At 43.8% G+C, this 25709-nt stretch overlaps 1 protein-coding gene across 8 annotated transcripts in view; it reads left to right on the top strand.

The window, feature by feature from the left end:
- The window catches only part of LOC109929525 (serine/threonine-protein kinase/endoribonuclease IRE1), a 111900-nt gene that overhangs the window by 71627 nt on the left and 14564 nt on the right, over positions 1–25709 (top strand). The window contains exons 19-23 of one of the 8 annotated variants that reach the window (XM_048610796.1): positions 1487–1614; positions 2784–2907; positions 4670–4737; positions 11156–11356; positions 11482–14759. In XM_048610796.1, the coding sequence (XP_048466753.1) occupies positions 1487–1614; positions 2784–2907; positions 4670–4737; positions 11156–11356; positions 11482–11496 (536 nt within the window). In that variant the 3' untranslated portion in view covers positions 11497–14759. Of the gene's footprint in view, positions 1–1486; positions 1615–2783; positions 2908–4669; positions 4738–11155; positions 14760–23425; positions 23535–24422; positions 24528–25709 lie in introns of those variants that run through there. The other 7 variants (XR_007264557.1, XM_020529192.2, XM_048610797.1 and 4 more) reach the window with 7 other exon arrangements.

Here is a 25709-nt window from a genome sequence, read left to right as displayed (position 1 = left end):
CCTTGTTCCAGTCCTTGTTCCAGTCCTTGTTCCAGTCCTTGTTCCAGACGCCTTCCATAACTGTTTCTCCGATGTACTGATGGTATCATTGGAGCTGCTTCCCTGTCTCATCCAGTATTGGAAAAGTCCGTCAATTTTTTGCTTGCAATTTCCACCCTGCCCTCATTTTCACCTGATCTATCTCTGACTCCTCCCTTCCCTTCCTCGACATCTGTTTGCATTTCTGGGGATAAACTGGTCACTAATATACACTATAAACCCACTGACTCCCACAGCTACCTGGACTATACATCCTCATACCTTGCTTCCTGTAAAGACTGTGTTCCATTCTCCCAGTTTCTCCGTCTCCGTCACATATGTTCTGATGAGGCCAACTTTGACAAGGGGCCTTTTGAAATGTTCACCGTCTTTCTCAGCCGAGGCTTCCCCAGCACCGTTTTTGACAGGGCCTTCAACCGGGTCTGACCCTTTGCCCACACTTCCGCCCTCACCCCTCTTTTCCCTCTTGCGACAGCAGTAGGGTTCCCCTTGCCCTTGCCTACCATCCCACCAGTATCCACATCTAGAAGATCATCAGTCACCATTTCCGCCACCTCCAGCGAGATCCTACCACCAGACACACATTCCCCTCCCCTCCCTACCCCTGGGACACTCTTGTCCACTCTTCCTTCACTCCCAACACCCCCCACAGTCCCATGGCACCTTCCTCTGCAACCGCAGTAGGTGTAACACCTGCCCATTTACCACCGCCGTCCTCCGTATCCAAGGGCCTAAACATATGTTCCAGGTGAACCAGCACTTTACCTGCACTTCTCACAATCTAGTCTACTGCATTCGCTGCTCACAACGTGGTCTCCTCTACGTTGGGGAAACAAAGCGTAGATTGGGTGACGGCTTTGCAGAATATGTACATTCTGCCCACAAAAATGACCCTGAGCTCCCAGTTGCCTGCCATGTTAACACGCCAACGTGTTCCCCGCTGTGGTGTTTCAGTGAAGCTCAGCGCAAGCTTGAGGACCCTGTAGCCCTCCGGACTCAATATTGAGTTCAATAATTTTAGGGCCTGAACTCTCTGATGTCCTAGCCCCCTACCCCACACACCAGGCCTTTTTATCTCAGTCTGTTTTTACACACTACCTATTGTTAGCACTTATCAGTCTCCATTAACAGCTATACACCCTTTTAGCCAGATCATTACCGACCTTTTTTCTGTCCAACTGTTCTTCTCTCTCTTTGCGCTCTATCCCCACCAATTGTTTATGCCTTAGCCCTTCCCCCTACCTTATCTTCTGCACACAAACCAAAATTTTCCTAGTTGCCATCAATTCTAAGAAAGAGTCACCGGACCCGAAACGTTAACTCTCTGTTTTCTCTTCACAGATGCTACCAGACCTGTTGAGCTTTTCCAGCAACTTTTTTAGTTCCAGACAAGTTGATTATTTCTTAATGCATTAATCATTTATTCCCTATTTCTCTCTCTTTCCAGCGGATATTATTGCACACGATTTAATTAAGGAAATGATAAACATGGACCCACAGAAACGCCCCTCTGCAAAACGTGTGTTGAAAAATCCTTTCTTTTGGAGTCTTGAGAAACAGCTTCAGTTTTTCCAGGTTTGTTTTCCCTTCGTCTTCAACTATTCCTGTTATTAAACCTTCTTTGTTAGATGCTTAATATTGTTGATTAAGAGAAGAAAGTGTATTTAGAGGAAGTTACTCACATCGGATAAGTACCTACTTTATGGAGTGCCTTCCCTGCATTTTCAAAATTTTATCCCTGCCTGTCTGTTTGAGAAAGATAGATGTTTTTGGCGATTCACTCCTTTGCTGAGTAATCTCTCACAATGATTATGATCAAGTCTCTTTATTCAAAATGTTCTTAGCCATAAGGTACCAACAATAACTATTAAAGCAAGAATTAACATCTGCACTATCCTGTTTGAAAATAAGACTCCACTCTACCATGAGCAGCTTATTGATTAAGGCAGAATCTTTTATTTAAAGGGTTACATATTAGCTGTTGGAAGTGTGAATCCAAAGGTTGTTCAGTGTTATTGTGCATCATATCATTCCTTAGACAGATGGTTTTTAATTTTGCCTTTTCCCCTTTAATGTTTTTTTCTTGCCCTCTCCTTTCCTGAAGCCAGGAACTCGGGTTGTCCTCCTGTATTCATCCAGGTCAGTCACGGACAAACTTATTTCAAGCTTAGAGGTGGTAGAGCTTTGTTTAAACCTGCTCTTACCCAGCGTTTGGGTGGGGTATGGGCATAGTCATTAGTTTAATGAGCTGGAATATCAGCCAGTTTTTATTTCCACTCCCTCCCGGTCATTGAGTATATAGAAACCAAAAGAACTGCAGATGTTGTGAATCAGGAACAAAAACAAAGTTGCTGGAAGAGCTCAGCAGGTCTGGCAGCATCTGTGAAGGAGAAAACAGTTAACGTTTCGGGTCCCCTCCAGCCCCACTCCGTACTGACTCAGAACTGTTCAAAATCACTTCTGGAATTCCCTTCCTAAAGGGTGGACTACGGGTGTATCAGCCACCCCCAAACGTGCACATGCATGTATGCGCCAGTCCCATGAACAAATGAAAATGCCACCAATATGGTGATTGTGGTCACCAAATCATCAGGGAGAAGAGAACGTTTTGAATTTTTAAATTGCGTGCGTAAAGGCAGGAAATGTACATTGTTGAAATCAGTTTTCTATTTCGGTTACAACAGATACACAACATGACTTCGGGATCATGTCAGAGTCTTGTAATTTTGGGTTAATCATTGCAGGATGTCAGTGATCGAATAGAGAAGGAGCCTCTGGATGGACCAATAGTAAGAGAACTGGAGAGAGGTGGACGAAGCGTAGTTCAAGGTGACTGGAAAGAACATATCACTGTACCTCTGCAGACAGGTGGGCAGCTCATGTGGCTGACTTGAAGTTATGCTCATTCATTCTCAAGTGATTTAAGAATAGCTGACTGTACTCACTGCTAACCCTGTTTTAGTGACATTGGCGATAGTTGTGTAAACTCATTGGCTTGCTATTGTCTTGCTACTGTTAATTTTTATTATGCTGTCAGTTTTTATTTTATCTTTACAGAAGAAAATGAATAATGTGAAGTTATTGTTTTACCTGACCATACTCAGGAGAGGAGGAAATAGGTTTTGCAAAGAACATGCTTGTGCAAATCTTTTGTAATTAAACCTTCAGCTAAAATCTGACTTCTTGCTCAGCATGTCTTGAAATTCTGCTCATGTTCCTGTGAATATCCACAGACATTTCCTTCAGATTCTCTTCTGCTTTTTTTAATCATAGAATCCCTACAGTGCAGAAGCGGGCCCTTCCACCCATCAAGTTCATACTGACCCTTCAAAAGGGATCCCACCTGGACCCGTGACCCTACTCTATCCTCATAACCTTGCATTTTTCAGTGGGAAATCCACCGAACTTGCACGTTCCTGGACACTGTTGGCAATTTAGCAGGGCCAATCCACCTAACCTGCAGATCTTTGGAATGTGGGAGGAAACCCACACAGACACGGGAGAACGTGCAAACTCCACACAGTCACCCAAGGGTGGAATCAAACCCAGGTCCGTGGCCCTGTGAGGCTGCAGTGCTAACCGCTGAACTGCTGTGCTGCTCCATTCTTAAATGAAAGCCATCACAACCTTTATCTTGTTCATCTCCAATTGGGAAACGTGAGGTTGCAGTCTCTGTAGTATGTGGTTGCTGTTTGACTGTGGAACTGTTGAAATCAGTCTAGATTTTAATGAGGTCAGTGGTTTTGACTGAAGAGGTTCTCCTTTCTTTCTCATTCAATCAGCTGTCTGTCCCACCTTGTGATGTAGGAATACATGACCTGCAAAAGCCTGGAGTAGGGGCAGTGTGGTGAGGATGAAGCTTATTCAGTGGGACAGCAAACTACTTTTTGTCTTAGTAATTTTCATGCCAGTCTTTATAAAGGAATTATAGAATTCAATGCCACAGAAGGAAGCAGCTTTATCCCCATTGTGCTTTTTCTAGTTCTTGAAAGTAGCAGTCCCAATCAACAGACTTCTCTGTTCTTCCTTCATATCCCCCAAAATACTTCTTGATTAAGGGTTTTGATCAATCTCCTTTTGAAAGTTGGTCTTGAATCTAGTGTCACTCCCATTTCAGGCAGTCCATTCCCAATCTCAACTCTGGGTTTATAAAGGGTTTTAATAAAGATGCTCAATCATTTAGTCTTTTGTGCTGTGAGGAAAACAATCCCAGCTTCTGTGATCTTTTCACATGATTAAAAGGCCTAATCCCAGTGCCATTCTGATAAAGCTCTACCCACTTCAAGGCTTTAACAGCTTTTGAGTATGGTGCACATTATTAGACTCTATCCCATTTGAAGTCTTACCACTGATTTATAAAAGGGAATCTATTCTTCTGTGGGGAATGGGACTTGCCCATGATATCTTGGAACGTAGCTGTTGTGTATATGAATCTGCATCTGATAACCCCAATCCTAGTCTTGGAATCTGTCGTGCAGGATCTGACAGCATAAGTTAAATCTCTGTTTCCATTTGTCTTATGATCTCTATTCCCTTAACTGCATAAGGTTTACCAGCCTATGGCCAGGATGCTGAGAACAGTGGCATGAGGCAAGAGCTTTGTCGCAAAGTAACTTTTTTATTTTTGCAGATCTTAGAAAATTCCGATCATATAAAGGGAGCTCAGTGCGAGATCTTCTGCGAGCAATGAGGAATAAGGTAATTGTACCAGTGTTTCAAGATTTGTTACTTTGATCTCTAATAAAATGGCTAATAATTCTTGTAAATGTTTCACGTGAATTATTTGGGTCTCTGTCAGTCAGGTGAAGCGTCGACACCTGTTAATGTAATCACAGTCAGTGGTAACCCCGCCTGGTCACTACTCAGGGATGTGTTGCAGTTAACCTGCCATCTCCACAAGGCACCAGTTTCTTTGGGCATGTGGAGAGGGGCAGTGAGAACCTTAATAGAGGAAACCTCTAAAAATGAATGAACTAATCCATGAATTAGTAAATGACATCCATCAACTACTGGCTGCGAAATAGCTGTGTCACAGAATTGTTATGGTACAGAAGGAGGCCATTTTCCCTATTGTGCCTGCACTGACACTTTAAAAGGTGCCTCTTTACCAAATGCATATCTCCTGCTTTTTCCCCATAAGCTTGCACACTATTTCTATCCAAGTAATCAACCAGTGCCCTCTTGAATGTCCCCATTGAACCTGTCTCTACCCATTTCCAAGTAGTGCACAGATGGAAATTGTGTGCAGGGACATGTAGAAAGGACAGGAGGTTGGCACTACGTCATAGAATCAGTGTAGGCACCATGGATTGAATGGCCTCCTGCACCAAAACAATTCTGTAAACTACTCACTGCGGAAAAAGTCAATACAGTGTGGAGCTGGAGGAACACAGCAGGTGAGACAGCATCAGAGGAGCAGGAAAGTTGATGTTTTAGGTCAGAACCCTTCGTCAGAACTCAGTGTGAAAGAAGTTTTTTTTCACACAACACTATTGCTTCTTTTGCCCATCACTTTAAAACTATGCCCACTTCGTTTTTGAGCAGAAACAGCTTCTCCCTTTCTACTGTATCCAGTAATACGTAAGATGTCAATAACTTGCATTTATATGGTGCCTAAGAATTCCAGAGCCTAGGACTTGGGCATGTGAAGGCATGGTGCCAATGTGGTCAAGTGAATGGAAATTGAAAATGTGAAAGAGGCTGGAATGAGGGAGCACAAAGGTCTAGGAGGGTTGCAGGGCAGGAGGAGGTCACAGATGGGGAAGGATGAGAACATGCAGAATGTTAAAATCAAGTTTGTGAATTTCAAATTTGATGAACTGTAGAGTTGGCGGAATGTAGGTCAGCAAACTAGGGGAGATAAGTACAGAGCTTGGTGTAAGGTAGGATATGGGCCTGAGAACTTTAGATGAGCTAAAACTTGTGGATGGGAAATGGAATGTTGGCTGGAGAGCCTTGGAGCAGTGCAGTCAGGAAGGGATGTCATTGGGAATGTTTCAGCACTAAATTGCTGAGGTGGCGTAGTAGCAATGGGCTTGTTACAGAGGTGGCAGTGGGTAGTCTTGCTCGTGAAAAGGATAGGAGTTAAAGAGTAACCATGGACATGCTGAGGTTCAGGCTGCTGTTATAATGAGTTGTAGAGAAAGGTCACAAGAACTCAAAAAGTAATTTGTCTCTGTTTGTTGCAAGCTGTAAATGTGTAATGCTACAAACTAATCCTTCTTCGTGCTGTTGAGTTAAGAAAAGGAAGTCATTAAATGGGACTACTCAGCATTCTTCATATTACAGCTCTAGCGAATGACCTAGGACAGAGCTTCCCAAACTGTTGGCTAACTACAATAGCTGGCATGGAGCTCTGACTTAGAGGTAGAAGCTGCTTGGCCACTTTAGGTGCTTGGATTTTTCAGTATGGGCACGGCCTTACTGGTCAATCCTTGAGGCCTGATTCATTTTCTGAAAAATCCAATTGAAGTCTTTGTAATTTGAAAAAAACTCTGCAGTTCAAACACCCTCCCTTAGTATATTCTCACCGTGCCTCTCCCGTTCTCTCAGATTTCATCCAGGCACTACCCCCAGAACAGACTCCTAGCTCTAAGGTCGTGTCATTTCCAAGTATCGAAAAGTGGTGACAATCAAAGCACTGATCACTCCATTTTTAAGGATAAACCTGTTTATCGGCAATTAGCAGAAGAGTTTGTTGGAATTCAGCTAAGTGACTAGCATTCCCAAACCTAATTTCTGATCTTGGAGTTCAGGTTAACTCCAGGGAATAGAGACTGCAGAGTCAGCAGCATAAAGGGTGGTATATAAGATGACTAAATAGAGTCATCCTGAACTCAGCTTGTTTACCTTCTGGTGGCAGTCTGGTTACAGAGTGAAGTTGGCAATGATCTCGAGCAGATTTACAACCCGGCAACGAAGAATGTGTAACACCATGAACCTTGGGATAAAATATGCCACTATTGAATAATTAATGGATTTATCAGTTCTTTGAAATGTTTTGTAAGTGAGATTAATAAATGTTTTGTGAATGTTGCCTTTAAAGTATTCTTCCAGCCTCACTTCAGCCTCATCCTTCTGGTATCTGGCCTTCAAGAGTTTGAGGCCTGATGATGCCCTTCTGTTCCTGTGAAATGCCTGGTCATCCCAATAGCACCTAGTCTCTCACTAACAGATTAATGTAGAAATTAAACCCATATTCTAGCCTCTTCTGACTATTCATTCAGTCATCATAGATTCAGATCAGTTTTATTTTCAGTTATTATTGAAACATGGAATTGCTTCATTGTGAGGACTGACAAATTGCCTAAGGTTTTATTCATTTCTGTGTTTGCAAAGTGCCTCTCAATTTGACAGTATATTTTTTGTTGTGATATGATTTGCTGGGGGATGCTATTAGTGTGTGCAAGTATCAAATTTGATTTTGTTCTTTTGAATGTCTGAGTTTTTATTTGTTCATGGGATGTGAGCGTCACTGGCCAGGCCAGCACTTATTTCCCATCCCTAATTGCTGAAAAGGCTGTAAATAGTTTACCAGATTTCTGGAGTCTGAAGTCACATGTAGGCCAGAACAGGTAAGCATGGCAGAATTCCTTCCCTAAAGGGCATTAGTGAACTGGATGGGTTTTTAGAACATAGAACATAAAACAGTACAGGCCCTTCGGCCCACGATGTTGTGCCGAACTTTTGCCCTAAACCTAAGGTCTATCTAACCTCCACCCCTACCTTATACTATCATCCATATGCCTATCTAATTGCCGCTTAAATGCCCCAAATGAGGCCGACTCCACTACCGTCTCCGGCAATGCATTCCACACCCCTACTCTCTGAGTAAAGAACCTACCTCTGACGTCTCCCCTATACCTACCTCCTCTCACTTTAAAACTATGCCCCCTCGTAATAGCTACCTCCACCCTAGGAAAAAGTCTCTGGCTGTCCACTTTATCTATACCTCTGATCATTTTGTACACCTCCATCAAGTCACCTCTCATCCTTTGTCGTTCCAAAGAGAAAACCCCTAACACTCTCAACCTTTCCTCGTAAGACCTTCCCTCCGTTCCAGGCAACATCCTGGTAAATCTCCTCTGCACCTTTTCTAACGCTTCCACATCTTTCCTGTAATGAGGCAACCAGAACTGGACACAATACTCCAGTTGTCGCCGAACTAGGGTTTTGTATAGCTGGAGCATAACTTCACGGCTCTTGAACTCAATCCCTCTATTAATGAAAGGTAACACACCATACGCCTTCTTAACAACTCTATCCACCTGGGTGGCAGCTTTCAGGGAACTGTGGACATGAACCCCGAGATCCCTCTGCTCCTCCACACTGCCAAGAATCTTTCCGTTAATCCTGTATTCTGATTTCAAGTTTGTCCTTCCAAAATGAATCACCTCACACTTTTTTCAGGGTTAAACTCCATCTGCCACTTTTCTCAGCCCAGGTCTGCATCCTATCAATGTCCCTTTGTAACCTAGAACAGCCCTCCGTACTATCAATAACTCGACCCACCTTCGTATTGTCCGTGAACTGACTAATCCACCCTTCCACTCCGACATCCAAATCATTTACAAATAGAAGAGGACCCAGAACAGATCCTTGTGGTACACCACTTGTAACTGAGCACCATGTTGAATATTTTTCATCCACTACCACCCTTTGCCTTCTAAGGGTCAGCCAATTCTGAATCCAATCTGCCACATTTCTCCCTATCCCATGCCTCCTTACTTTCTGCATGAGCCTACCATGGGGGGCCTTATCAAACGCCTTACTTAAATCCACGTATACCACGTCCACTGCTCTACCTTCATCCACGTGTTTGGTCACCTCTTCAAAGAATTCGATAAGGTTTGTGAGGCATGATCTACCCCTCACAAATCCATGCTGACTATCATGAATCAAACTGTGCCTTTCCAAGTGATCATAAATCCTATCTCTCAGAGGTTTTCCAATAATTTGCCCACCACTGAAATAAAACTAACTGGCCTGTAATTCCCGGGGTTATCCCTATTCCCTTTTTTGAACAAGGGAATGACGTTTGCCTCTGTCCAGTCTTCTGGCACTATACCTGTGGACAGTGAGGACGAAAAGATCATCGCCAAAGGCCGTGCAATCTCTTCCCTTGCTTCCCATAGAATCCTTGGATAAATCCCATCAGGCCCGGGGGACTTATCTATCTTAAAGTTCTTCAAAATTCCTAGTACATCTTCCTTACTAACATCAACCTCCTCTAGCCCACCAGCCAGTTTCACACTGTCCTCCTCTACAACTAGGTCCTTCTCAGTTATGAATACCGAAGAAAAGTATTCATTGAGGACCTCTCCTATCTCTTTAGACTCTGTGCACAAATTCCCTTACAATCTTTGATCGGCCCTACCCTTTCTGTGGTCATTCTCTTATTCCCCATGTATGTGTAAAAAGTCTTGGAGTTTTCCTTGATCCTATTTGCTAAGGTTTTCCCATGCCCCATTATAGCTCTCCTAAGCCCTTTCTTCAGCTCCTTCCTGGTTAACTTGTATCCCTCTAGAACCTTTTCCGATCCTCTTTTCCTAAACCTTTTATAAGCATCCTTCTTCCTCTTAACCAGTCGTTCGACCTCTCTTGAGAACCAAGGCTCCCTCACTCGACCGTATCGTCCCTGCCTGCTAGGGACAAACATATCGAGCACACGCAGTATGCATTCCTTAAATAATCTCCACATTTCAATAATGCTCTTCCTGACAGCATCTGTTCCCATTTTATGTTACCCAGTTCTTGCCTAACAGAATTATAATTACCCTTCCCCCAATTATAAACCTTACCCTGCTGTATGTACCTATCCTTTTCCATGACTATTGTAAAAGTAACAGAGTTATGATCACTACCACCAAAATGCTCTCCTACCAACAGGTCTAACACTTGGCCAGGTTCATTGCCAAGCACTAAATCCATTATTTCCTCGTGTTGGTCTATCTACGTACCGTGTCAGGAATCCTTCCTGAACGCACTGGACAAAATCCGCTCCATCTAAACTATTAGAACTAAAAAGTTTCCAATCAATATTTGGAAAGTTGAAGTCACCCATGACTACAACCCTGTGACTTCTGCACCTTTCCAGTATCTGCCTCCCAATCTGCTCCTCCACTTCTCTGCATCTATTCGGAGGTCTCTTAAAAAAAAAACCCCAACAAAGTGACTGCTCCTTTCTTGTTCCTGACCTCAACCCAAACTGACTGTAGACACGTCATTCTCGAACTGCCTTTCAGTAGCTGCTATAATAGCCCTGACTAGCAATGCCACTCCCCCGTCTCTTTTTTTCCACCCTCCCTATTTCTTTTAAACCATCTAAATCCCGGAACTTCCAACAACCATTCCTGTCTCTGAGTTACCCAAGTTTCTGTAATGGCCACAACATCGTAGTTGCAAGTACTGACCCATGCTCTAAGTTCATCCGTCTTATTTCTGATACTTCTAGCATTGAAGTATACACACTTCAAACCATCCCTGTGTCCACAATTATGCTCCATTGACCACATTTCTTTATTAACAACCTCACTCCCTGTTGTGTCTTTAGGAAGGCTGAATACCTCATCGTCTGAATTATAAATCCGGTTTCCCACCCCCTGCCAATCTCTAGTTTAAACCATCCCGTATAACTCGACCAACTCCACCCCCCCACCCCGGATATTTGTGCCCTTCCGGTTCAGGTGCAACCCGTCCTTACTGTACAGGTCCCACCTTCCCCAGAATGTGCTCCAATTATCCACATAAATGAAAACCTCCCTCCTACACCAGCCCATTAGCCAACAACCAGCCCTGTTTGCAACAATCCGAGTGGTTTCATGGTGTTAGGCTTGTGTTTTATTCCAGGTTTTTATTGAATTCACATTTCACCATAGTGGGATTTGAACCCAGGTCCTTAAAACATTAACCTAGGGTTCTTATTTGCTGTCCAGTGACATTACCACTGCAGCACCACTTCCACCAGTATGCATCAGGAGGAGACTTGGTTTGTGTTCATGGTTTGCGGTGCTGGGATGGGTGGCTTAACACTTTAGAAAATAGGCTGACGATAGGCAAAATAAGAATGTTTGACTGTACATCTAGCATTTATATACCTTGCATGTTTTTTTTTCAGAAACATCACTATAGGGAACTGCCAGAGGAAGTGCAAGAAACTTTGGGCTCAGTCCCAGATGAATTTGTTTGTTATTTTACCTTCCGTTTCCCTCATCTGTTACTCCATACATATTATGCCATGCAAATCTGCAGCCAGGAGAGACTATTTCATCCTTACTACTACCAGGAGGCTGCAGAACCAAACCAGTTAGCCCTTTCGGTAACTGACAGCTTTATATAATTCAAAGGCAAAACATTTAAAGCAAAATTGTTTATTTTTAAAATGCATTCCAGCCAGAGGCCTTCTTAGCACATAAGTACTAAAATACTGTGTTTTGGTGACAGACGTTTACTGAGTGAAGAAGTTACCAAACTACTACTAAGTGCCTTTATGAAAACTGCACATAGCCTGCAGGATGTTCCGAGGCAAGGTCGTTCTCCAGTTTAAGGACCTGCAGTCTGACTGCCACTGCTACATTTTTAATGCAAGGTTTCCTTGCAGGAAATTGTTTCTTTTCTCACTTTTTAAAAAAGAAACTGATTCTCCTTCTGCACTATCATGGACTGCTGCATGTTTCACTATTTCATGTGTCAGGGATCAGTGTTAAAGGATATTGACCATGTTGTGACTCTGAAGTTCAAAGGAAGGCATTCATTCACAGGCGCTGGTTAAGCTTTGAGTTGTGCAAGGCCTTTTGCTTGAGTTTGGCTAGGTCATGCCAAGACAGTTTGATTCATGTTATAAATATTGAAGCACCTACAATACCAATCTATGGAATAGTCTGCCCATTACAACAGGACAAACTATTCAGTCCTGTCAAAAGAGTGCAATGAGTCACTGTGTCCCTTGGTCTGTTGGCGCTGACACAATGGGGGCAAAATGCAATGGATTCTGATCCGAAAGCAAGGAAGGTGGAGAGTGATTGACACTTAACCAGTGGGAGAGTGGTTAACCATACAAAGCAAAATCTCTTGTTGAAAGCTACGCTTCCAAAGAGCAAGATTTTATATTGGGACGCTTCTGGTATTTGTAACTTGATGCCACTGTTCTGTGTTTGCAATATTTTGGTTTTGCTCTTGGAAGTCCAAATACTGAGCAGCAGTTATCATCAGGTTTTAGCATTACAGATTAATCACTCGAATTTGCAGAGTTTCACCCACATGCTAACTGAAAACAGCTTGAACAGTCCGCTTATTTATTTAGTTAGGACATCATGTACTGAAGCTTGATTATCTGAATTACTGTTATTGCCCATTACAATATAGGGCAGATGAATTTTGTGCTCTATTGTTAGGGAAATAATGAGATGAGTGTAGAGACAATGTTTTAATCTGCATTGCATTCCTGCCCACCTCCAATGAGAAATCATTTGTCTTCACAGATGAAACTTGTGTGACGTTAAATTATGTCACCTCATTCATATTTTCCGATTTTATCCCTACTAACCCCCAACTCTCCTCCAGATCAAGTGACTTTATTGCAGGTCCTTCAATACCATCGATCTGGGTGGTGAGTACAGGATAAGAACCCAGCCAACACTTGGTAAAGTTGGGGTAGGTACTTGAGCTCTGTTTAATGTGGTTTCCCAACAGCAAGACCATGATTGCAGACTCCCATAGGTTCGTAGCACTTGCTACAACAGCCCTGATGTGGCATGAAATGTTGCATTTAGTTTAGTCAATTTACCAAAAAAAAGTGTATTTGTGGTAAAAGCTCAGTATTTGGTACTTGCAAGGAAAATCATTATCTCACAAAACAGTGCAGCCCACGTTAATTGTCAGAATAATTTTTTTTAATGTACTGATAATTAAAATGCAGTAACTTATTTATTTATTGGGGGGATTTGCCTTTATATCTGGGAGTGATAGTTTTGACTTTTCAAAGTTTAATGTACATTTGAGATTGATTTTATGTTTCTTTATCCATCTGCAGTTTGAGGTGGTTTGTATATATCTGAAAGGTGGGATCAGGTGGCTGTCTTTTGGAGAGTGTTAACTTTGTGTTGCTTTTGAAAGAAGAGTGGAAAAAGTTAACTTCAGTGTCTTCACTTACAAAAAAAAGGTTGAATTGTGACTATATATGTTCCTTCTTATTTTGACATTTGCACTAAAAGATTTGATCTGCCATCCAGGTTACTCAGAAGCTGGTTTAAGTAATTGATGTAATTCCATAAATAACATGTTTAGTTTTATGATTATACCGTGTATCTTGTTCATGTATGATATTTTTTGACTTCTTTAAGAGGTATGATTTTAAAATCCAAAGTGCACTTTTTGAAATCTATTTCAATTGTTACAAAGTAAGTCCCAAAGACATTGCTGCACTTTTCCATTTGTTATTCCAAGTCTAATTTCAATTCTGATCAGTTGCAGTACTCTCGCCAACATTGTCAGTTCCAGTCTTTAACCACAGTGAATTATTTTAAGGATGCATAACATTTCAAGGCTGAGATTGATAGTGAAGCGTGTAAATCAATTTGGTAAATGGAGTTGAGGCACAGTGCAGCTGTGATCTAATTGAATGGTAGAATATGGCTGAGAGGGAAGAACAGCCTTGTCCTATTACAGTGATAGATAAAGGAAGCAAGCTAACTCATTCCAGCCCCTCTGTCCAAAAGTAGCTTGCAACCCAATGCCCACCCACACTGGCACAGCGCCAGTCCAGCACATTGGCTAAATTCACTTCTGTGCACAGTACATCATTTTCTACTTGGAAAGTGATTCTAGTTAATTCCATTTTTAACTGCAAGTATGATTTGAAACAGAATATTTCTTGATCATTAGATCTCAAATGCTAACACATTTTACATGATTTTATATTCTTGACTCCTGTGGAGGAGTCTGTTATTTACAAGTATCCTAATGGGGGTAAGATGCCATTTTTCCTCTCACAAATAATAATTTTGTTCAACCTAAGAGTTTTTATTACATTGTCTGAATTAGCTGTGATTGCAGCAGAAATTAACTAGGATTCGGAGTGCCCTAATGATGTCTCCTGTGGTGAAATACAAGTTTTGCTGGATATTTTTTACAGATTAATTTAATCTTGGCCTGTCTGTAGGTATGATGATTGATTGTTGTTCATTGAAAATTTTGTTTAGGTCTGACAAGTAATGAATCTGTTCAAAAAGACACTTAAAACTGCAAAAAGAGAATAAGTTAACACCCTAGACGATAGGTTTGTTTACTGCCAGAGCTAAAAATATGCCATTAACCTGCTAAATCAGTCTAGCTAATTCTCTGGTGCATTCAACACACTGCAATGTTGCCAATGATGTACAAAACCTCTATAAAGACTGCCTCCATCTGTGGAAATATCATAGACATAACTGTGAAATTGTGTACCTACAGTGATAAAGTACATGTTTAATCCTGGGCAAAAGAAAAGTCTGTAAAGATATAACATGACTTTAAATGCATTTTGAAAAGCATTATTGATTTGGGATCTGTGCAAGGAATAAGAACTGCAAAACACTGCTCTTTTTGAGACTGTTGTTTATGCAGTACAAATTTTGAGTTTGGATGGTTGCAATGTTAAATGGTAAATCATGCTTTAACATACTGGGAATGTAATTTTTTATTGATAGCCGTCTGGGTTAAGGCAATAAAATATTTTAAAAATATGTATGCTTGTGGCCTCTAAGTTTTGACACCTTTTTTATTGAACTGTTTTTGACAAATTAACCTTTTTGAAGATACTGATCCTCCATCTGAGACATTTTGAGAATCTATTAACTACGACGACTTAACACAGTTTAAGCTTTAGTTCAGTCCATTTCTCTGGGGTTTTCACACCAAGTATTGATTATATAAAGTGGGATAGACCATATCTGTAGAGTACTTGATTGTATAAAGATGGTATTATCCTCTAGATGTTGTGGAGGCACCTTGAAAAGATGATCTAAGCATCAGGGATTTACCTTACTCAGAAGGATTAGGAAAGTTGGGTTTAAATCCATTGTAAGGTGGGAAGTTTACAGTTTGACTGAAGCTTCAAGCTTATGAAAATGTAAACGAGAACTTTGTTCTCGATGGTCAACATGCCTAAGGAGACTAGCTTAAAAATAAGGTCAGCTGAAGCTGGGAGAGTTATGATTTTAATGAGAAAGATCTTTGATTCTTTCGGAGTATTTACTGGTTTCAGATATGAAAAGGAACTCTGATCGGAAAGTGGATTAAGAGAGTGCATGGACAAGGCTGTGATCTCTCACCCATCTGTTTTTCTATCTGCACTGAAAGTATTCTTGAATGAATTGACGGGGTGGATGGTACAAATGTAGGAGAGACAGCCATCAACAATTTGAGGGGGGGATGTGGTGTGATGGCCTATTGGTATTCTCACTAGACCATTAATCCAGAGGTAATGTTCTGGGCATCTTGGTTTCAATTCTGCCAAAGCAGAATTCAATAAAGAAAATCTGGAATTAAAGCATGAAACCATCGCTGACTGTTGGAAAAACCCATCTGATTCACTAATGTCCTTTAGGGAAAGAAACTGTTGTCATTACCTGGACTGGCCTACACATGACTCCAGACCATACGCCAATGTGGTTGACACTTAACTGCTGTCTGGGCACTAAATGCTGGCCTGCTCAGTGACACACACACCCCATGAATAAGTAAAAGCAAAAGTCACTATGCCAATGGTACCATCATGAATACTTGCAAAAATTACTTGATACAGTCATAAAAGAAAGCGGTAGGTATATGGGCTTATGTTCAAAGCAAAGATATGCTACTGTGATGACAGAAAAAAGGCAATTCCACTATGTGATATAACTATAAATGGAACCTAGTTAGAACAGGTCAATCAATTCAACTTTTTAGGAAACTATATTCCCAGGGTGACGGTGGTGGGGAGATCCCATAGAAATCTATAAAATTCTAATAGAACCTAGACAGGGTAAATGTTCTTGATGACCAGGGAGTCCTAAGCCAGAGATCACAGTCTAAGGACATACCATATGAGCCTGTGGAATTGTCTGCCATAGAAAGTGGCCAAGGCCAAATTATTGGATATTTTCAAGAAGTTGGAACAGGGAACTGAATAGGATGATCAGCCATGATCATACTGAATGATGGAGAAGGCTGAATGGCCTACTGCTGTTCTTATTGTCTATGTTTTGTTCTTTTAAGGCACAACATTTGATGTTAAAAACTGTAAGGATAGAAGACACAAGCACTTCAAAAATATTTAATAAGCAAGGGGCAGAAATCAGGTTTGGGTGGGATATAAAGTCAATCACTATCACTAAAGATAAAATATAAGGAAAACAGGCTCCCTGAACTTGATGGGTCTCATCCTCAAATGTTAAAGAAAGGATGACAAATAGTCTGCAGAGGGATATAGACAGGGTAAGTATGTGGGCAAAGCCTTGGCAGATGGAATGCAATGTGGGGAAATGTGAGGTTTTGCACTTTGCAGGAAGAATAAAGGAACTGGACGTTATTGAATTGGAGAGAGAGTCAGAGGTGTCCACCAGGTGAATGTCCACCCTTAAGGTTGCAGGGCAGGTAGACAAAGTAGTAAAGAAGGCATATGGGATACTTCCCTTTACTGGTCAAGGTGTAGAGTTTAAAAACAGGGATGTTTTCTGGATCTGTATTAAACATTAGTTAGGCCACAGCTAGAATAAAATGTGCAGTTCTGAAATGCACCTCATAGGGAGGATCTGATTGGAGAGGGTGCAGAGGAGATTTACCAACATTTTGCCTGGGCTGCAGATTTTCAGTCATGAAGAAAGATTGGATAGACTGTGGTTGTTTTCCTTGAAGCAGAGGAGACTGAGGGGAAACGTGATTGAGATGTATAAAATCAATTTAAGAAAGCAAAGAGGAGGAATTTGTCTTCTGAGGGTTGTGAAACAGTAGAATTATTTACCACAGAGGGCTGTTGAGTCTGGGCCATTAAGTATATTCAAGCTTGGGATAGGTTTTTAATTAGTAAGTGACTTGAGGGTTATGAGGAAAGGGCGGGAGAGTGGGTTTGAGGATTGTAAGATCAGTCAAATGTCCTACTTCTTTGAAATGAGTGGACAAGTCAAAATTGTATTTACAAAATTAGGCCAACGTTCTAAGAAACGTCAATGTGAATCTTGACATAAGAATATGTGTACTGAAACATGTTCTGCACAGTAACAAATTATGAATGTGAAGCTTGGCGCATTCAGAAAACTAAAGAAAATCAGCTTTTAAATGTGGTGCACAAGGAAACTTGTGAAGGTAAGCTATGTGGAACCAAAAACTACTGGAGGAGCACTAAATGAGACTGGATTAACAGTCAAGTAGAATAGCTACAGTGCAGAGAGAGGTAACTTAGCCCATCAAGACTGCACTGGCCCTCCAAACAGCATCCAACTCAGACCCCTATTCCCATTACCCCACATTTACTGTGGCTAATTTAACTGGACACCACAGGGCAATTTTTTTTTAGTGTAGCCAATCCACTATGTGCAAATCTTTTGCCTGTAGGAGGAAACTGGAGCACCCAGCAGAAACCCACGCAGACACAGGGAGAGCATGCAAACTCCACACAGTCATGCAAGGCTGGAATCAAACCCGGGTCCCTAGCACTGTGAGGCTAACCACTGAGCCACCATAAACGAGGGCACAAGTGCTGCCCTAACCAAGAGAACTAAAATTGTATCAAAAGAAGGCGTGGAATTCATTAAACATTATCCATACAGAAACATTACAATGGAATGACAAATAGAAATGTAATGAGTGGCCAATGGTGAAGGAAGCAGTAAGACAACAAAACCTGGCTTAACCAGAACTGTGGTGTCAGCTGCAGCTGTTGTGGTTGGAAAGTGTGGCAGACTGTGGTTTACCTATGACACTTAGCAACAAATGGATCGTTGAAGTAAATCCCCAACAATGTCCATTGCAAAGGCTATAAATAGATTTGAGGGATATTAGATGTGATTTTGGGGAAAGGGTACAGGATGGGTCGATATGACTATTCTGTAGAAGGGATGAAGTGAAAGGGGAACTGAGTTAATGTTAGTGCAGCTGCGCATTAATCTGAAGATGTTTCAGTTTAATCCAAGTATTTTGACAGCTACCAGCTCGGTAAAGTATACAGGCCTCTGGTTGTGTGTTTATCATCCATTGCAAATCAAATATTAACCAACGTAAAAGCACATGATAAATATAAGATTTTTAATGCTGATTGCTATTTGAGTTGGGAAGTGCACACTGAATGTCATTCACTAATGCTTGCGTCAGCCTTAGGCAAACATATACTTACAGGGCAGCAGAAATAATCATCCCATATATTTTCACGAGAATGCCTGCTTCAAATGTTGAGGCAATATTTTGCCTAATTCTTGAATATTTTGAAATTGGAATAAACTGTTGAGCGATGAAATTGGGGCACACTTCTGACAAAAGTTGAAATCAGTATAAACCTAGTACTCTCCTCCCAGAAGGGCTCTGAAGACTGGATGTTGATAGAGATTGGCAGGCTAGGTGATGTTATTGAGAGTTGTGGCTAAAAGATGAGTAAATGGAATTGAGTGTCGAACAGCTGTAAATTGAATGATGGGAAAGTTTCACGATTCTGAATGGTCTACTCTTGTTCTGAAGATCTGTGTCCTAAAATTCAGCCTTACATCCTCTTGTGAGTGGGAGAACTACACATGAATTAAGAGAAGTGTTTTTTATTTTTAGGGATTTGTTCATTGAATGTCGGGATCTTTGGCTGGGCAAGCATTTATTATCTAAACCACATTGCTGTGGGTCTGGAGTCACGTTTAGGCTAGACTTGGGGACAGCAGATTTCCTTCCTGAAAGGACTTTAATGAACCTTTTCTTTGAGTGCAGTGGTTATCACTGTGAGTGGACTGTTTTGAACAGAGTTTTATCACTGTTTTTTGCGGAGAGTTTCTGATTTTGTGTTGCTGGTTCATGGAAATGGGCTGCTGATGGATATATTAGGCATAATTTTAACAAATGCCTTGGCAATGTGGGATGTTTGTGAAAAAATCCATTGTTTCAAGGTTTTCTCTCAATTTGCCATAAATTGCATCTCAATTTTTAGCATCTGCAAGTTTTTCCATTTTACTGTATGTAATAGTAGGAGATTGGTTTGGAGCACATTTCACAGCTATCCCTGAGCTGGGGAAGCCCACTGATCCCGATTATATGTCATTTGTAAGACCAGTGTTACACGGAAATTTTCAGTGAACAAATTTCTCATAAGCATATAATTGGATATTATATTATAAACTCGCTGATCATAAACCACCTCCTCTGGCTATGAGAGATAGTAGGAACTGCAGATGCTGGAGAATCTGAGATAACAAGGTGTAGAGCTGGATGAACACAGCAGGCCAAGCAGCATCATAGGAGCAGAAAGGCTGACGTTTCGGGCCGAGACCCTTCATCAGAAATGGGGGAGAGGAAGGGGGTTCTGAAATAAATAGGGAGAGAGGGGGAGGCGGATAGAAGAGGGATAGAGGAGAAGATACGTGGAGAGGAAACAGACAGGTCAAAGAGGCGGGGATGGAGCCAGTAAAGGTGAGTGTAGGTGGGGAGTTAGGGAGGGGATAGGTCAGTCCAGGGAGGATGGACTGATCAAGGGGGCGGGATGAGGTTAGTAGGTAGGAGATGGGGGTGCGGCTTGAGGTGGGAGGAGGGGATAGGTGGGAGGAAGAACACGTTAGGGAGGCAGGAACGAGCTGGGCTGGTTTTGGGGTGCTGTAGGGGGAGGGGAGATTTTGAAGCTTGTGAAATCCACATTGATACCATTGGGCTGCAGGGTTCCCAAGCGGAATATGAGTTGCTGTTCCTGCAACCTTTGGGTGGCATCGTTGTGGCACTGCAGGAGGCCCAGGATGGACATGTCGTCTGAGGAATGGGAGGGGGAGTTGAAATGTTCGCAACTGGGAGGTGCAGTTGTTTATTGCGAACCGAGCGTAGGTGTTCTGCAAAGCAGTCCCCAAGCCTCTGCTCGGTTTCCCCGATGTAGAGGAGGCCACAACAGGTACAGCGGATGCAGGGTACCACAATAGCAGATGTGTAGGTGAACATCTTGATGTGGAAAGTCTTCTTGGGGCCTGGGATGGGGGTGAGGGAGGAGGTATGGGGGCAGGTGTAGCACTTCCTGCGGTTGCAGGGAAAAGTGCCGGGTGTGGTGGGGCTGGAGGGGAGTGTGGAGTGGACAAGGGAGTGAATGAGAGAGTGGTCCCTCCGGAAAGCAGATAAGGGTGGGGAGGGAAAAATGTCTTTGGTGGTGGGGTCGGATTGCAGATGGCAGAAGTGTCGGAGGATGATGTGTTGGATCCGGAGGTTGGTGGGGTGGTATGTGAGGATGAGGGGGATTCTTTTTTGGTTGTTATTGCGGAGACGGGGTGTGAGGGATGGGGTGCGGGAAATGCGGGAGACACGGTGGAGGGTGTTCTCGACCACTGAGGGGGGATGTTACGGTCCTTAAAATGAGGACATCTGAGATGTCCGGGAGTGGAATGCTTCATCCTGGGAGCAGATATGGCGGAGGCGAATGAATTGGGAATAGGGGATGGCATTTTTGCAGGTAGGTGGGTGGGAGGAGGTGTATTCTAGGTAGCTGTGGGAGTCGGTGGGCTTGAAATGGATATCGGTTTCTAGGTGGTTGCCCGAGATGGAGACAGAGGTCCAGGAAGGTGAGAGAGGTGTTAGAGATGGTCCAGGTGAACTTAAGGTTGGGGTGGAAGGTGTTGGTGAAGTGGATGAACTGTTCGAGCTCCTCGTGGGAACACGAGGCAGCACCGATACAGTCATCAATGTAACGGAGGAAGAGGTGGGGTTTAGGGCCAGTGTAGGTACGGAAGAGGGATTGTTCCACGTAACCTACAAAGAGGCAGGCATAGCTTGGGCCCATGCGGGTACCCATGGCCACCCCCTTTGTCTGTAGGAAGTGGGAGGAATTGAAAGAGAAGTTGTTGAGGGTGAGGACGAGTTCGGCTAAGCGGATGAGGGTGTCAGTGGAGGGGGACTGGTCGGGCCTGCGGGACAGGAAGAAGCGGAGGGCCTTTAGGCCATCTGTGTGGGGAATGCAGGTGTATAGGGACTGGACGTCCATGATAAAGATGAGGTGTTGGGGACAGGTGAATTGGAAGTTCTGGAGGAGGTGGAGGGCGTGGGTGGTGTCACGGACGTAGGTAGGGAGTTCCTGGACCAAGGGGGAGAAAATGGAGTCCAGATAGTTGAAGATAAGTTTGGTGGGGCAGGAGCAGGTGGAGACAATGCGTCGACCAGGGCATTCAGATTTGTGGATTTTGGGAAGGAGATAGAAGTGGGCAGTGCGGGGTTGGAGAACGATGAGGTTGGAGGCCGTGGGTGGGAGGTCACCTGAGGTGATGAGGTTGTGGATGGTCTGGGAGATGATGGTTTGGTGCTCGGGGGTGGGGTCATGATCAAGGGGGTGGTAGGAGGAGGTGTTGGAGAGTTGGCGTCCGGCCTCGGCAACATAGAGGTCAGTGCGCCATACTACAACTGCGCCTCCCTTGTCCGCGAGTTTTATGGTGAGGTTGGGATTGGAGTGGAGAGCTGTATGTTCTGCGGGGGAGAGGTTGGAGTAGGTGAGAGGGGTGGAGAGGTTAAGGCGATTGATGTCTCGACGGCAGTTGGAGATGAAGAGGTCAATGGAGGGTAGGAGGCCTTGGGGTGGTATCCAGGAGGAGGGGTGTGTTGGAGGCGGGAGAAGGGGTCAGTAGAGGGAGGGTTAGGTTCACGGTTGAAGAAGTAAGCGTGGAGGCGGAGGCGGCGGAAAAACTGCTCTATGTCCAAATGTGAGCGGTATTCGTTGATGTGTGGGTGGAGGGGGACAAAGGTGAGCCCTTTACTGAGGACTGACCGTTCGTCCTCAGTAAGGGGTAGGTCTGGGGGGATGGTGAAGACTCGGCAGGGCTGGGTGCTATTGTCCCCTCTGGAGCTGCTGGCTGTGGAGGCTGTGGGCAGAGCGACATCGGCGTCAGCTGTGGGCGGGCTTGCGGCGACACAGGCGGTGGGCGGGGTTGCGTCGGCGTCGGCGGTGGGCGGAGTTGCGTCGGAGTCGGTGATGGGCGGAGCGGCATCGGAGGTGGGCAGAGCGGGGTAGGCGGCGGCAGCAGCGGTGACGGTAGGCGCGTCTTTGGTGTCTGTGGTGTTGGTCTCGGGAATGGAGGCGGTGGCATCAGCAGTGATGGTGTTCGCTGTCCTGGAAGTGGGGTACCCAGTGGTGGCGGATGTGACGTCATCTGTGGGTTCTCCGACAGTGGCCTCATGGCCAATGGCAGCAGGCACGTTGTGGGGAAGGTCCTGGGTAGGGTTGGGGATTTGGGAGGTGGAGAGAGCCCGTTTTGTGTCACAGGCACCAGTAAGTTTACTGTACTTACGGTTTTTAGTGTCCAATAAAGCTGAGTAGAATTGTGCGTTCAGGTTGTGGATCCTACGAAGAATAAAAAACAGGAGAGGTCCTTTGCAGGTCTGGGAGAGGGAGGGTCCGAGCTAGGATAGGCTTGATTGTAGTGCCCGGAGATGCCGGCGCATTGCTGCGAGTGTGTGTTTCAGGAGTCACAGGGAGAAACGCTTCTGAAGGATCTCAATGCTATGAATGTAGACATTGTCATGTTTGGGGCCAAATTGGGAAGGCTTGAATGTGGACTGTAGTCCATTGGTTCCGTAGGCAGGTACTAAGAAAGGTGACGTGGCTGTAGTACCTGTTTTGCTTCAGGACATGGTCGAGCAGTTTCAAGGCCGAAGAGATTACGAGAGAGTTGCAGTGGGAGAGAGATCCCCTGAGGTTTGACAAGCTTCAAAATCTCCCCTCCCCCTACCGCATCCCAAAACCAGCCCAGCTCGTCCCCGCCTCCCTAACCTGTTCTTCCTCCCACCTATCGCCTCCTTCCACCTCAAGCCGCACCCCCATCTCCTACCTACTAGCCTCATCCCGCCCCCTTGACCTGTCCGTCCTCCCTGGACTGACCTATCCCCTCCCTACCACCCCACCTACACTTACCTTTACTGGCTCCATCTCCGCCTCTTTTTGACCTGTCTGTTTCCTCTCCACCTATCTTCTCCTCTATCCATCTTCTATCCGCCTTCCCCTCTCTCCCTATTTATTTCAGAACCCCCTTCCCCTCCCCCATTTCTGATGAAGGGTCTAGGTCCGAAATGTCAGCCTTCCTGCTCCTCTGGCTATGAATCTGATTGGTGTGTAATTTCTCAGATTTTGTTTGCAGAGTGGAGATTGCGTCAGTGAAATGTGATAACATTCTGTACTATCTCCGGGTGTTTCTGCAGTTTCGCAATTCTTTGTTTCGATTCTATTTGACTGGAAACTGAAACTGGTTGTTCTCGTCTCTACAAGTACTGATTGTTATTTGAACTTTCTGTAAAATAGTATTGATGAATCACTCATCAAGTAACATTTTTGGGTAAGTTTTGATCATCTTGCCTCTAAGGGTTTTCTGGTTTGGTTGAACCCTCAAGTTTTAGTTTCTATAGTCACAGACTTCATTATTTCTTCACTTGGAGGTGTGAGGAAATGAGCTAGTCTTCAATTTATTGAAACGTTTACGTCATTGCTGTAAAATTAGTACAAAATGTATAAATTAATCAATCAAATTGTTTTAGCTAATAATTAGATGGAGCTGAGAGAGTGGCGGGGGTGGGGGGTGGTGGTGTACAAAGAAAGAGGCAGGATTTGGGAGGGTTGTGGATAGGCCTGTAGATTAATCGTGAGATGGGGTCAAGTGGAAGGGAGAAAGGGGACTGACAGGAGAAGAAATGAGAACAGATGATGGTGGGTGAATGGAGGAAACTGTGAGGGCGTTTGGGATCTGGGGTTAAATGGGGAATTATAGAAAGCACTGGAAAGATAAAGGGGAATCAGAATGGAAGGTGAACAGATATAAAGCAGTTGGAGGAGGAGGAGGAGGAGTGAGAATGTTGAAAAGAATACTGCAATGGACAAGGGATGGAGATGGAGCAGGGCAGCAAGAGATGGAGTGATGGGCCCTATTTATTTTTCATTCTTTGATTATGGACTAAAATGGGAGAATGATTATTTTAAAATCTAAGAATTGTTGAAAGGATTTCTGCACTTTTTTTTTCAAAGGAAGCAAAATACCCAGATGCATTGTAAGTGTTGCTTGTGCAGCTGCTTTTTGGGGAGGTTACTACAGACTAGCGAGTCCCAGGCTATGTACAAAGGGAGATTTGGCCAGAAACAAGTAGCTGTGGAGTGATCAGTTTCGATGACAAAACCGACAATTTTCTGATTGTTCAACCTCCTCGAAGCCTGTGTGTGTGTGTGAGTGAGAGAGAGAGAGAGAGTGAGTACGAACATTTGGGGATGAAACCATTAGACCACTGGAAAGGAAGGAGTTGTTCTTGGTCTGCAGTAAAAACCTCAAGCCTGAAGAAAGGTAGTTTATTTCCACTCATCAGTTTTTATGAACTGTGGCTGTTAATTAGTAACTCCGATACAGTGTGAACTAATTGGTCTGCACCTCCTGCAAGCAAGTGAAAATATCTGGAGGAGGAAGGCCAAGTCCTGAAAAGCCAAAAGGATCAGCTCGGCAAACCCTTTGGACAGGGACCATTGAACTGTCTTCCGAGTCGTAGTGCACGGAAACAGGGCCTTAGGTCCAACCAGTCCATGCTGACCATAATCCCAAACTAAGCTACTTCCACCTGCCTGCGCTTTGCCCATAGATGAGGGATGGATTGGATATAAAGAGCCAAGATGCAGATAATGTCACGGGATAGAAAATGGGATTTGGAATTGGGAGAGAAATGAAAATGGAAGGCAATTGTGCGAGACATGTGACATCAAAGAAGGAAAGGAAGGCTGATACAGTGCGCTGTTATCTATCCTTTTAAAGGTAACTCCTTATTACAAAAATATGAACATTTCTAGTTCCTGAGGCAATCATCAGGGAGACTGGTGATTTAACAGTTTTGTTTCAATTTACAAATGTTTGCTTGTCCAGCTCTTGAGTATTGGTGAGGAAGGGGATCTTGAAGTTTTGTTTTACATTCATCAGGACAGAATTGCAAGAATTCCACATGTTAAAGGAAACTATCATTTATACCGAACGAGAAGAATTAGAATCCCTACAGTGTGGAAACAGGCCCTTCGGCCCAACAAGTCCACACCGAACCTCAGAGCATCCCACCCACATCCATCCCCCTATGACCCACCTAATATACACCCTCTACCTCCCTGAACACTACAGGCAATTTAGCATGGCCAATCCGCCTAACCTGCACATCTTTGGACTGTGGGAGGAAACCGGAGCACCCGGAGAAAACCCAAACAGACATGGGGAGAATGTGCAAACTCCACACAGACAGTCGCCCGAGGCTGGAATCGAACCCAGGTCCCTGGCGCTGTGAGGCAGCAGTGCTAACCACTGTGCCACCGTGTCGCCCGAAGGTGCTGACTGGTTAGTAAGTGGAGTCTGGTGGAGGAGTTGACATGGAGATTGCACCAGGGAACGGTTAACTGCCAACCTTTTGTTTAAATTTAAACCAGGAAGTTGACTCTGATTGGTCAAGCCATTGCCATAAGCAATATAACAGGGAATAGCTATTTCTGGGTTGTC

The sequence above is a fragment of the Rhincodon typus genome, chromosome 23 (genome assembly GCF_021869965.1).
Source record: "Rhincodon typus isolate 14 chromosome 23, sRhiTyp1.1, whole genome shotgun sequence".
NCBI lineage: Eukaryota > Metazoa > Chordata > Chondrichthyes > Orectolobiformes > Rhincodontidae > Rhincodon > Rhincodon typus.
This window is presented reverse-complemented; position numbering and strand designations above follow the sequence as displayed.